Consider the following 14,915-nt stretch of genomic DNA (forward strand, 5'->3'; position numbering starts at 1 on the left):
TATATTGGGGGGTTAAACAATTCACCCCCAATATTTTAAAAAAATTTCAGCTTTAAAATCGATCAAATTCATTGATGTATTGTTCAACTCCTATCAGTCCGTTGGCTCGCACCCCATCATACAATCAGATATGATTTATCCACTGGTGGATGCAGGCTTCCCCAAGTTGTCGCTGACTCACGATGCACACACCATCCGTCTAGCTTCTGCATGCTAAGCTGATCTGATCGCTCCGTCTCAGTAATAGTCATACTGAAGGGCATGTTCTCTCAATTGGCTGCCACAACATCATCAGTTTTTACCATTGGCCAACATCCCTTCGAGTGATGTGTCCACGCTTACTGGCATTCGTTCTCCGATCCATGCCTTCCAATTTTTGGTTCTCTCTGTAATTGCACGCTTCTTTGATAAAGTGCATCAATTATTAAAGAATTATAATTGCACAGCGGTTGAGGCAAGGTCAATTAGACAATGCAAACACACACTTTATGGCATTGGTAGCTTGCATCGTATGTGAGACAGTGCCAGGTGATTATTGGGATCTTAGGTGTGTTTCAAATATTTATGTTATGCACTGTTGACGGGCACTCAAGGTTTTCAGTGAGAAAAAAACCCCTAAGCGTTTAGGAAATATGTTGCCAATGTTCTCAACACACTCGAAACTGCTAATAACCATTCTTAATTAATGATATATTTACGGACATACTCTTGCAACATTGCATGGCTTGTGGGAGTTTGACAGTCTCTGCTAAGTGATGAATGACAACACAAACCCCTTCACCGTGTCATACACAATACAGGAATACAATTGGCATTTGCACTTCATATGAGCTATACCAGACACCTGAAGTTGGATGTGGTGGCATGAGACCCAGCCAGACACAGATCTTCCAGAACATTCCAACCGACATCCAGGTGCGGGCTAAAGGGGAATCTCAATGTTCAAGCAGAGTATTGAGAGATGCAAAGAGGCATCCTATGTCAGTCTCGATCACCAAAAGGCGATGTCAAACCTACCGGGGAGAGTTTTCCAGTGAGAGACGGAAAACTGGTTCTGTGGCTCAAACGAGAAAATAAAAAGTTAACAATTTTGTGGACATTTGTCCCCACGAAAAGGAGACTGAAAAAACTTGGGTTGCCACCTGTCCTGGTTTTCTGTGGCTCTTCTTGTTGAGGAAGTTTTCCTGGGGATCTGTAAGTTCTCCCTGGGACATTAAGAGTCCTGTCTTTTGTCATTTGCGTAGTAATAATAATACGTCGCTTTAAACCCCCATATTGATATGTAGTTCTCCCATCTTGAGAAGTGTTTTTCTACCCACAATGTCCTGGGAATTTGTTTGTACCTCAGAGGTGGCAACCCTACAAAAACATGTCTCATCACCATCTTTGAGTTAATGTAATTTTATTATTAAAACTGGAGTTCCATCGTTGAGAAACTTTCTTTAAATATTAACTTTTAAGACCACGGCCGTATATTCAAACACGAGAAAGCACCATCGGTAGCTACATGTGAAGCCCACAAACAGAACATTTGAAACGTGCAGCCAAGTTACCAATGAACCTTTCAAAATCTTCGTACCATCCGTGGTAACGGCATAAAAATTTCATAAATATAAACTTTCATTTCACGTTGTGCCATTTGGTACTATTTTGAAAATATTAACTGCTGACATGTAAATTATGCATCGTGGATATCTTAAACGTTCAGTCTTAATCGTACGTTTAGCCACACCGTTAATGCTCACTTTATATTCCGGGAGCCACTGCACCCCCCACATTACGAAAATGTTCGAATTAAATGGAATTATTTCTCTCAAAATTCTACAACAGCACATTCTCAGTATTATCTTTGTGGGGAAATTTTGTCTCGTGAAGGTTTGACAACCGCAATTTCACAGAATCTGCACGTGGCATGTTAATGAGTCACGAGGCTGTACGATCGCCGGAATTCACAACTGTCCTGAATCCTCACGTTTGTTTTGTTCTTTGTAGAAGAGTAATATAAGCACTAAGCATCGTGTTGGTGACTCCCACTTCTCTCCATATTGCTCAACGTATTGGTTACACAGGTCCAGGTTTATAATGGGGGGGTCGATGGGCTCCAATTTTATGGCCGCTAACTTATTGGGAACGCCAGTCATGTGTGGAACCCATGACACGGCAACACACTGGGGCAGTTCCGTGTAGAATGTGCAGAAGGAATTGGCCCTCCAAGTGGTGTGTTGGGTGTGAGTGAGGCCTTGGAAAGACAATGTCAGGGGCACCAATGGCCGTGTGGCACCACGGCTGAGCGTCCAAAAACTCGAAATCGCTCGGTTCATTCGAGCGTGGACACACTGTGGACTCTTGATTTCTATTTGCCATGTCCTCAAAAACAATGCGGACCTATTGACCCAATGGGGGGCGGGGGGGGCTTCTCGTGGAGTTTTCACATGACAACATCGCGCCTTTCGTACACCCAGCCGTTTATGCCTGCGACACGCAGGGCCCACAGAAACACCGCGTCACAATGCCTCAGTGTTGTACTCTATAGCACTTTATGACTGTGTGGGGGAAAATCTGCTGTCCAATTATGTAAAGAAAATCCGGGTGAAATGTATGTTTCACTTACTTCGTAAGCAACACCTCTGCGGTTAATGCAATTTAGTTGCCTTTGCATTAGGATTGATTGAGGCTAAAATAATAAATCAGTAATTTTGTTTAAGCATTATTGCTTTCAATGGCCTGTTTTCAAGTCGTGTTAAGTGCCGCTTTGCCACTCATTGGTCTGATAATTTCATAACTTAATTGGATATTGAGACACTGCAATTGCCTGCTTGCCTAATCCGGATGCTTAATATCCCAGGAGAGTAATAAGGCTGTGTGATAATTTGCTGCAGTGAGATGATATTTGTAATATCCTGCTTGTTGTACTGGGGCTTGTTTTATTCTTGTTATCTGGAAAGTGCATGTCCACACACGACTACCGCATTATACAAAGCTGACCAGTAATTGCACTGCTCTAATTCTACACATTTCTCACATTATAGGGCGTGTCATTAAGCACAGTTCCATAAACGTTTTTTACTTTAGACAAATTGAAATCGAATGAAAATGTTCCAGCATTACATTATAAACTGAGGCGAAGGCTCTTTTACACAGAAGCATAACAACAAATATTGTTATGTAAACGATGTTGCAATGTAGCAGAGTAATGGATCACACCTCCTTTAATTTCAATTCTGTGGGTGGCTCTTACACATTTAGTCTCTTTTCAGACAATTATTATCACAATTCTTTTTTGTTATCCAGTCACTTTACATTACACAGTTCAACCAGCACATCCACTCACAAAAATGATCACCAATGGGCAGCGTTCCCCTTCCACACCCGCGTTAGATACCCGCTGACACAAGAGTGCACAACAAATCACAGCCAAAAACGATCCGCTCATCGCAAAAGGAACCAGAGGCTAGAAACACGGAATAACGGCTGCAAAACTTTATTCCTGGCCCAACTACAGGATCGAGTGGCGAGTGAGGTCAAAGGGCACCGTGGCCTGTGCCAACTGGCTCAAACTCACAACGGAGAAACGTGACTCGACCATTCCCCCCCCCTATGGACGAGCTTTCAAAGTTAAACTCCGTTGTTGAAAAAAGTAACGAGGGTTTAAGCTGGCTTCTCACACCAATGATTGCCGACATAAACCATCAGATTGCCTTCTGAATTGTCTGCTCGAAGGTGAACCAGTCTGTGGCTATAAATAAACGGGCTGAAACGACGGGAGGTGATGGACCCACCTTAAGAGATCCTGTGCTTCACAATACAAAGTCTCAGATGGCTGTTGTGGTGGTGTGCACTGATAAGCTACACACACACACACAATACGGTAACGGGAAGGCACCATCTCGCAAAGGGGTTGTTTTCAGTCCAGAGATGTCAAAATAAAAAAATGCTCATCGCTTCACTACCGGCAGTCAGAATTAATCGTTCATCAATGGACGTAGCCCTGATGACACATTGTTGCACGAACATTACACGTATATAAGAAATATCCTGTACTGTGAATCATACCAGCACATAAGAGTACTTGAATCTACCTACTTTGATAGCACATCTGCTCTCCTAGATGAGAGGAATTACTCAACAAGTCTGCTGCAATCTGTGCAGCACGCCACACTATTGTTGGGTAACAATTGCGGCAATTACCCTTCTGACTCCTGCAAAATGTTTTCCCTGTCATTTGTAATGTAATTTCACTGGGCCAAACACATTTATCAGCTGTGCAATGTGAAGTCAGTGAGCTGGAAATAGGGGACCATATCTGCCCTTGACGCTCTCGCCGTCACATCAAGGTAGGATTTAGTTTTAGTAGTCATCAGCAGAACAGAGTTCGTGTTATTGTCCTGTGGGGTGCTGACCTTCGTCATGGAAATGTGGAATTTCCATCCCTGGCTTGGGACCACTCGTGGGACACCAGGGCTGCCAGATTGCACATTTGAACGGGGAGATGTTAACTTTAGACCTTTTTAGTTTGAAAGCCAATTACATTTTTTTTATCATTTTTATCCTGTTTATAAAAAAAAATCTGATGAATTTCTCAAAGTGAGAAAGAGTTTCTTTTGTAATAACTGTAGCCCAGTGTATTGTGTCAGGTAAGATTGTATTGATTTTAGCACAGTCTAACTGAATCAATATCATGATAAATGCATATCATTATAGTCAATGATTTGTCGTATGCATTTCCTGTCTCTGAGTAAATACATCTTCACACAACTCTGGTTTGGAGCTCTTTGTATAATTATAATGGCCGCCAACTTATTAGTATTACCATGCTTACTACGACAAACACAGCAATGTTGCTTCTACCAATTTTACTCGTCTACACATCCGAAATGCTCATCACAGCCTTTTCAGGATTTAACGTGCCCTTGAATTAAACCATTTTATATCAGTGTCAATTGTTTATGTTTATAATGTTAAACCAGTGTGTTCGAGAGTAAATACACAAAATGTACAATCTGAGTACAACACACCGGTGTGCTGTACTAGTAACCAATTGGCATGTTCTGTTTACGTGACAAAACTTACTAATTCGCTGCATCGGGTGATGGCGGGTTTAATGACACATTTATATTTATGCGATCTAACCCCAAAACACCTATATTATGGATATTGGTCGCGAAAGCCGACGTGTCAAACTGTCTTAATAAGTGCGAATTAAAAAGCCGACAATTAACCTTTGCTGTTTTAAAGTGGACAGACACTCTACTCACCACCGCTGTCTGCTCCGAATAGTCATTGCCTGAACCGTTATCCTCCGACCCTTATAAACATAATTTTCAGTGTTAGAATGGTTCTCGACAAACCCATGTATTACACACTCTCGTCACTAATGCTTGTACTGCCTTAAAACATTAAACATTCATCCTACGTTAGTGTTTTTGCAGTGGCCCATCTGCACAGCAGAAGAGGTCACCGTATGTAGCCAACCCTGCTAATCGGAGATGAGAGGGAAGGACAATAAACTAAACACAAAAAGCAGTTCTAAAGAAATTAGTTTTCAATCGAGATTCAAAAGTGCATAACTCCAGTGGCTTCCTAATATCGGAAGAGTGTTCTAGACGGCTGCATAAGCGCATCTCAAAGCGCGCAATGCGGTGACCGTCCTTGTTTGATAGCAAGCCAAAAGCCGCTGCTGCAAGGATGACCGGGGTTCTCATGATGGTTTATGTTTCTTGACGAGATCAGCAAGGTATTGTGGTTCATCTGTGGCAAGCACTTTGTGTGTAATGACTACAACCTTATGGCTGTAGATTTTCACTTTGGCCTTTGCCTGGCTATGATATAAAATTTATTTTGCATGACTTTGTCCAACCACTCTTTACACAATACGAAGGAGTGCCATCTATAGATAAGGATTTTCATTTATAGGATGTTTACATTAAGATAATTTTAAACATGATGCCGGCACACACAGCCTGATCTTTTGCGAATAACATCACGGGATCTCTACAGTCCACTACCAAATGGATGGCGCATATACATTGGTTATTCAACAGGCAGTAGTAACTGGGGTGGCCACTGGGCTCGAACCGCGAACATCTGCAAACTTGCTTATGCTTGCTTAAACTAAAGTGACTTGAGCAGTGTTCCCGTGGTGTCATTGCCCGAGGGCAATGCACTGACGGAGTGCGCTGTGATGAGCAGTTCTGCAGGGATGTTTCTTCACCTCTTGTGTTCATATTCCGTTTGGGGCTAAGGTTGGTGATAAAAAACGAACATTGTGAAACTTTGCGCGTTCAAAATAGCCACCAAAATTTCATCATAAGAATGTTTAATTTAATGAAGCCATTGCAACAATGTAATGTTCACTTTGTACGATGAAGACTTTTTTTTTTACTTTAACAACGAGACAAGTGCACGATTACATCCTCAATCGTTTTACGCCAAGCCAAGCAAGCCGTCATCGCCAGGCATTGTTGATTCAAATAACAATTCCCACCGTTACTCAACGAAGAATCATCAAGGTCCATTTAATGAAATTCTCCTTCCAAGTTGCTTATCTTGCAACAGTGACATCGCGTTCCTTCAGCATAAGGATCAATTTGATCTGCATCACCAACCGCATCAAGTCGTTTCTGTGCATCATCTGACCGAGCGGTGCTGATGGCAAAGTGCTTGGCTCGCAATCGGAAGTCTGCGCGTTTGAATACCAGTCCGGGGGTTGACACCTTTCATCCTTTCAAGGTCGCCAAAATTAGTACCACTGTGTGGGATGTGAACAGCGACCCTTCCACACATGGAGACAGACTGACCCCCCCCCCCACCATAGGAACGTGGAATTTCCACTTTCGTTTCAGGGGGCCATCAAAATAGTTGAACGCCGTTCACAATGCCTGTCAGAACGTGGGGCCCACCTCCAACTTTGATTGTTGACTGCGCGCTGCAAACGCGACAATCGTGACCGTACGTAGAGTTCGCTCCGATTAGCTGGGCGCACTTAGGGGGGCGCAGCGCGTCCGTGGCTAAAGCATCTCCAGGTTGTTGTGATGCTCCGCTCCGGCCGGCTGCTCGCGGGGGTGCAGGGGCATGAAAGGTGGCAGCGCGGCATCCTTGTCGACGTCGTCACCGCCGCCGCCACCGGGGAAATCGGGGTGGCGCGGCGTGGCCTGCGGGAGGCAGGAGAGCGCAAGCGGACTCGAGCGGCCCCCGTCCGCCGCTCGCCCTACGCCCCCCGGCACCCAGGGCTCGGCTGGCTTGCAGCGCAGGTGCGGTGGGGGGGCGGGCACAGGGGGCCGAGGCCGCGGCGGCGGCGTGGGGGTCCGGCGGCCTTCGGTGGTGCAGGGGAGCTGCACGCGGCTCACGAGGAGTTCGACGGAGTCGCGCGACTCTGACACGAGCGGCACGAGCGAGCCGCAGCCCGCCTCACCCAGCTGCACGCCGTTCACCTGCAGCCACCACGGCAGAGGGGGGACGTGCGCAAGTTTCTCAGGCTTGCATTCGTAGCCGTGGCTCCGCTCAGGGTCTGGCTCGAGCGAGCCGGCTCTCAGCATTGGTCTTGGTCATGCTCAGAATTTCAAGCTTGAGCTGAGCCGCGTTGGACGTCCAGCCAAAACCGAGCCACGACTCAGAACAGTGTGGGTTACACAACTCAAAGGCAAGCACACGTGTGTGTGTGTCAGTGTGTGTTTGTGAGGAGCATTAGTGTCGCGGTTAGCACGCTGCACTACGAACCTGGCGACCCGGGTTTGATTCCCACTCACGGCCAACACCAGTGACAATTATCTGAACTGGTCCTGGGCCTCCCTTATGTCGACTGAGCCTCAAATGAGTACCTGGTGCGATGTGTAAACATCGCCACTTGGGAGACAAAGGCGGCCGGGCGTGGTGTAGGCCACCCACCCCATCGTGTGCCGTGCCGGCCTTCATAGGTGCTCGCTAACAGCACTTGCTCAACAGTCTGTTAAGGCTATACAGGGGATCTTTGTCTTTGTTTGAGTGTGCGCACTACGCTTCCAACCTTGCGACCCAAGTTCATATTCTTGGCCATGGCTCACATCATTGGTGTATAACTTAACCGGTTCTGAGCCTCTCTTAGGTCACCTCAGCCTTAAATAAGTAGCTGGTGCAAGTGTGTAATAATCTGTATAGCACTGCGTAAGTTTTTGTGATCGTGTTGTATAGCTCTACTGTGTTTCGGTACTCTGAATGAGCTGCCAAGCGCGTGTAGCGAAACACCGGATGTCATGGCGAACAACACTCGGTAATAACTTACAATGATGTTGTCCGTGGCCAGGGGTGGAACCAAAGTCGTTAGGGTCATGGGGAAAATACGCTCACCACCACACCGCTGCTTTCCCACCTATAACACTGTGTAACACATTTTTTTTGGTCCTGGGTAGTAAGTGTTATTTCCGAATTTATTATGCCTCAAACGTGCAGAAAATGGCTATTATTCCCCACAAACTTTGCTTTTGTGGCCAGGACAGTGATATTTTGAAATTTACCTATTTTCCAGAACATTACAGATAGATGCAGTGCTGAGTAAACTTGTAGTAACCTTTCTAGAACATTCTAGAACTTTCCAGTAATATAAAGAGTAGTATAAATACAGGGGCCTTAAGCTCACCAGTTCAGTTTAGTTCCAGCTGCCTAAGTGGATAAATATCTGCATTTTTCTGAGATGGAATCAAGAGGCTGCAAGCATCTGGCAGACGCATTTTGCTATGTCTGCGGCCAATTTATCAAGACAAGCGTGAAAAAGTACTCTGTGGAAGCATCTGCTAAGATGTGTGAGGCCTACAGGGCATATTTCGGCATGCCTGTCAGGAATCAAGACAAACCCTCGGCACCTCATTTCACCTGCGAGTAATGCAACAAAACTCTGGAAGGTAAGATGGACAATTTTTGCTCGAAATTTTGTTATAAAATGTGTTACAATTGAAATTGTTAAACATTTTAAAATGTTTAACAATTTTCAATATTATTTAAAAAATATATCATACATGAAAAATGTTGCGAGAATCTCTTACACATACCTCAACGACTTGATCAGAGATCTTGGTCTCACCAAGTCCAATGCCGAGCTTTTCACGTCTAGGCTCAAGCAGTGGAACTTGTTGGATAAAAGTGTGCAAGTCACAGATCAAAGGAAGCGTCAACAACCTTTTTGCAAATTCTTCACCCGTCAAGATGGGCTCTGCTTCTGCCACAATGTGACCAGTCTGTTCGAGGCAATCGGAATCGCCTGTAACCAGAATGAGTGGTGCCTCTTCATTGACAGCTCATCCATAAGCGTCAAAAGCCGTGCTGCTCCATAATAGTAACTAGTACCCATCTCTTCCCCTAGCTCACTCGGTGCACATCAAAGAGGATTACAACAGCATCAAGACCTTGCTGGATGCCTTGAAGTATGATGAGTATGGCTGGGAGATCATCGGAGACTTCCAAATGGTGGCATTCCTGATGGGTCTCCAAGGCGGTTTTACAAAGTTTCCCTGCTATCTTTGCGTTTGGGACAGCAGGGACACCAAGGCACACTACCACAGGCGGGACTGGCCACAGCTGACCGAGTTCTCTGTGGGGAGGAACAACGTCAAGTGGGAGCCACTGGTGGACCCCCAGAAGGTGCTGATGCCACCACTCCACATCAAATTGGGCCTTATGAAACAATTTGTCAGAGCTGTAGATAAGGAGTCAGCATCCTTCAAGTACCTTCAAGACTTCTTCCCTAAGCTGTCTGAGGCAAAGGTCAAAGCCGGTGTCTTCGTCAGACCACAGATGAAGAAGATCCTGGAATGCGATGAATTCCCTAAGAAGCTCACTTTTAAGGAGAACGCGGCTTGGAACAGCTTTGTCGCAGTGGTTCGTGGCTTCCCGGGCAATCACAAGGCCAAAAACAATGTAGAGCTGGTTGATACTCTGGTGAAGAACTACTGCACAATGGGCTGGAGGATGTCCCTCAAAGTTCATATCCTTGACGCTCATCTTTATGAATTCAAGGAGAACATGGGAGCGTACTCGGAGGAGCAAGACGAGCGCTTCCACCAGGATATACTGGACTTTAAACGCCGCTACCAAGGACAGTATAACGAGAACATGATGGGAGACTACATTTGGGGGCTGATTCGTGATATTTATTTACAGTATAATCGTAAATCTCGAAAAGATACTCACTTCTAAATCTTTTGTCGTAAAATTTGTCTTACTTTAGTATAAATACATGTTAATTTTGATTCATATGATGTTTTTTGACTTTATGTGAACGAAATGACACAAATTCGCCCGTTTTCTCATTGAAAATAGGTAAATTTCAAAATATCACTGTCCTGGTCACAAAAGCAAAGTTCGTGGGAAATAATAGCCATTTTCTATACTTTTTAGGCATAAGCAATTACGAAATAACACTTACTACCCAGGAACAAAATTTGTGTGACATAGTGTAATCTTAACAGACTGTTGAAGTCCTGTTAGCGAGCACCTATCAGGGCTGGCACAGCACACAAGAAGGTGGGTCGCCATCACCACGCACGGCCGCCTTTGTCTCCTCAGTGGAAATGTTTACACATCGCACCAATAACTAATTTGGGGCTGAGTCGACCTAGGGGAGGACCAGGACCGGTTCAGATAGCCATCACTGGTGTTGGCCGTGATGCGGGAATCCAACTCGGGCTGACGGATTCTGAGCGCAGCGCGCCGACCGCTATACTACCGCTCCCCCCACACACACATAGACGCGTGCCAAAAATGTAACGGATGATGTGTTTTTCAGAAGGAATGGCACACGAGCGCAGAGTTTGTAAACACTCGGCTGCAGCAGGAATATATCATGCAGAAATAGCGTACGGTGGCTGTAAAAATGCACGTGGATTATTTACTGTTGATCCCTTCCACAACAGCACGTGACCTCGTTCTGCCACATGCACTTCAGCATAAATGAGATGCTGCGTCTGAGTTGCGCATCCTCGTGAAATATGTTAACATATATACGGACAGATGGACACGTATAGATAGCTTGATTGATGTGCAGATGCATGGATGCGTGGATGGACAATACATTTTGTTTATACGCTTGCAGGCTGCGGGGTTGATTAATGTGGGAGATTCAAAAAGAGAAATGGTACGGCTCGAGGGTGTGTGTGTGATAGGGGCTTTACAAACACCTTGCTCAGTAAAGGCACGGTGCTTATATGAACAATAAATATCGCGGTAACATGAACAAAGAAAAAATCCCCCGTATAGCCTTAACAGACTGTTGGGGTAAGTGCTGTTAGCGAGCACCTATGAAGGCCGACACGGCACACGAGGGGGTGGGTGGCCAATTCTACGCCCGACCATCTTTGTCTCCCAAGTGCTGATGTTTACACACCGCACCAAGTACTCATCTAATGCTGAGTCGACCTAGGGGAGGCCCAAGACCGGTTAAGATATTCACCACTGCTATTGGTCGTGAGCGGGAATCGAACTCAGGTTGCCAGGTTCGTAGTGCAGCACGCTAACCGCTACACCACCGCTCCCCATGAACACACACACGCCCAAACGCACAATGCAGTACAGACAAAGTACATGCGAACATTCATGCAGCGGATAAACATGATGGAAAAAAAATGTACCCGTAAAAACAAAGTTTTTCTCTATAAATCCTTTATATGCGTTTTTCTTGAGTAAGAGTTTCATTTTTATCACATTGGTATTTTAAATTAAATATAAAAAAAAAAATTCCTAAAAAGTGGAAAATTTTGGAAAACATAAATTGTCACGCACAACGAGTCTGTGTGCAAAATGTCAGCTCGATTGGATCACGGGAAGTGGGTTAAAACACGACCGAAAGATTTGCACGGTCGTAAGCGCGCAAGCAAGTGAACTTAATATAAAGGATTAAAAAATAACAACAGACTTTACCCTCTCCGACAAGAATACAGGAGGTGTTACGATGTCAAAACACCAAATAGACACCAATCACAAGACACCACGTCTGCATTAACCACACACGTTCTTGTGAGAAAACATGCAAACAAACACGGCTTTGATAACAATAAATATTAGAATTATTAATCTTAAGAAGTAAAATATTATTTAATTATTAATTCTTATAATTATTATTATCAATTAATTATTATCATACATTATACTGTATGCAATGTCCTTGAGACGGCCTCCTTCATGGCTCTTGTCTCTCCAGTGTTAACGCCTTTTTTTATCAGCATCATGATACCGGCAAAAAAGGGTCCCTTAGATAGAGGATAAACATACGGTATGCAACACAACATTATAAATTAGTTTCTTGTAAATAAACACTGTGAAATGTACTTTATAAAATAGCCCTTGATTCAAGAAAACCTCAGCGAGTTCCAACACTCGTTCAAGATCCCGCAAGTGAAGATGTCTATCTGATTCTTTATTTAATGTTTTTTGTTGTTGAAATGAAAGAAAATAATAAATAGATTGTTTTGTACAACGATACCAGAAGACTACACGTGAACTATTGCTTTAGAGTGTTGTACAATCATCATTACTTTTACGGAACTGAAACAAACTGGAGTTTGTATGTGCTAACGACATCGCCTGGTATGCAGGAAGTGTGGGTTCGATCCCGACCCTGACGCCTGCTGTATATTTGAAGTGTGCATGTTTCCCTCGCTGTGGTCGTGTAGATTTTTCTCCGGGCTCTCCGGTTTTTCCCCTCCACATTTAGAAACATGCATTGAGAGTATTTGGCTGCTATAAATTTCCACATGATGATACACTACTTTGTTGAGCTATCATTTGTGTCCAGGTCGTTTCTGAAAAAGAGGTAAATTGCTCAGTGAGCCTTACCTGTAAAATAAAAATATCCTAATGCGGGACTCTCTAGAAAATAATTTCAAAGATCATTAATATTTCCTAGAAAAGAATTTAAATATAAAGGAATAAACCAGGTAGGAAACGAACTATTTAACTTGACTTAAATCTTTCGTGACTGCAGGGATTCATACTCTTTGGGTCTTTCGGTAAAGTCACGTGGATAGAAAAAATATTGTGAAAAATCACGACGTTTCGATCGCAACACAAGCAATCGTCCTCAGGTGAAAAAATATAGCGTAAAAAATATAGAATAAAAATAGTTTAGTTTGCCTCAACAAGAGGACGATCCTGTGAAAATTAAAATAGGGGGCCACTTTGCTGCCAGTTATTGGCCACCTTGGTAGCCGTGCAGGCGGTGAGTCTTGTGCGTATGGTGAATCGTCTATGATCCACCAAACCTGCCTCCAAAGAGCTGCGTCGAGGTGTGCCTCACGACACCCAGGCTATGGAGGTACAGTGAGGGAAAAAAATATTTGATCCCCTGCTGATTTTGTACGTTTGCCTACTGACAAATACATGATCAGTCTATAATTTTAATGGTAGGTTTATTTGAACAGTGAGAGACAGAATAACAACAAAAACATCCAGAAAAACGCATGTCAAAAATGTTATAAATTGATTTGCATTTTAACGAGGGAAATAAGTATTTGACCCCCTCTCAATCAAAAAGATTTCTGGCTCCCAGGTGTCTTTTATACAGGTAACGAGCTGAGATTAGGAGCACACTCTTAAAGGGAGTGCTCCTAGTCTCAGCTTGTTACCTGTATAAAAGACACCTGTTCACAGAAGCAATCAATCAATCAGATTCCAAACTCTCCACCATGACCAAGACCAAAGAGCTCTCCAAGGATGTCAGGGACAAGATTGTAGACCTACACAAGGCTGGAATGGGCTACACGACCATCGCCAAGCAGCTTGGTGAGAAGGTGACAACATCTTCTTGGTTCTTTCGGTAAAGTCACGTAAAAGGAAGTAATAAAATAATAAAAATAAAACATAATAAAACAATTCTCATGACGTTTCGGCCACAACGCAAGCAGCCGTCCTCAGGTGAAAACCTTCCAACCCAGCTTATATATATGCTCCAAGCACGTGTGCTGTTTCATTCAGACGCTGTCGCCTTGACAGACCTGGTTTTCACCTGAGGACGGCTGCTTGCGTTGTGGCCGAAGCGTCGTGAGAATTGTTTTATTATGTTTTATTTTTATTATTTTATTACTTCCCTTCTACGTGACTTTACCGAAAGAACCAAGAAGATGAATCCCTGCAGTCACGACAGCTTTAAATCGAAAGGTGACAACAGTTGGTGCGATTATTCGCAAATGGAAGAAACACAAAAGAACTGTCAATCTCCCTCGGCCTGGGGCTCCATGCAAGATCTCACCTCGTGGAGTTGCAATGATCATGAGAACGGTGAGGAATCAGCCCAGAACTACACGGGAGGATCTTGTCAATGATCTCAAGGCAGCTGGGACCATAGTCACCAAGAAAACAGTTGGTACCACACTACGCCGTGAAGGACTGAAATCCTGCAGCGCCCGCAAGGTCCCACTGCTCAAGAAAGCACATATACATGCCCGTCTGAAGTTTGCCAATGAACATCTGAATGATTCCGAGGACAACTGGGTGAAAGTGTTGTGGTCAGATGAGACCAAAATGGAGCTCTTTGGCATCAACTCAACTCGCCGTGTTTGGAGGAGGAGGAATGCTGCCTATGACCCCAAGAACACCATCCCCACCGTCAAACATGGAGGTGGAAACATTATGCTTTGGGGGTGTTTTTCTGCTAAGGGGACAGGACAACTTCACCGCATCAAAGGGACGATGGACAGGGCCATAAACCGTCAAATCTTGGGTGAGAACCTCCTTCCCTCAACAAGGGCATTAAAAATGGGTCGTGGATGGGTATTCCAGCATGACAATGACCCAAAACACACGACCAAGGCAACAAAGGAGTGGTTCAAGAAGAAGCACATTAAGGTCCTGGAGTGGCCTAGCCAGTCTCCAGACCTTAATCCCATAGAAAATCTGTGGAGGGAGCTGAAGGTTCGATTTGCCAAACGTCAGCCTCGAAACCTTAATGACTTGGA

General features: G+C 44.3%; 1 protein-coding gene across 2 annotated transcripts in view; it reads right to left on the bottom strand.

The window, feature by feature from the left end:
- Positions 1–1,385: 1,385 nt before the first annotated feature.
- The window catches only part of LOC144721212 (glutamate receptor-interacting protein 1-like), a 338,853-nt gene continuing 325,323 nt past the window's right edge, over positions 1,386–14,915 (bottom strand). For both annotated transcript variants that reach the window (XM_078598644.1, XM_078598645.1), the window contains one exon: positions 1,386–7,430. In XM_078598644.1, the coding sequence (XP_078454770.1) occupies positions 7,008–7,430 (423 nt within the window). In that variant the 3' untranslated portion in view covers positions 1,386–7,007. The remainder of the gene's footprint in view (positions 7,431–14,915) is intronic.

This window comes from Lampetra planeri, chromosome 11 (assembly GCF_965212315.1).
Source record: "Lampetra planeri chromosome 11, kcLamPlan1.2.h2, whole genome shotgun sequence".
In the NCBI taxonomy this organism is placed as follows: domain Eukaryota; kingdom Metazoa; phylum Chordata; class Hyperoartia; order Petromyzontiformes; family Petromyzontidae; genus Lampetra; species Lampetra planeri.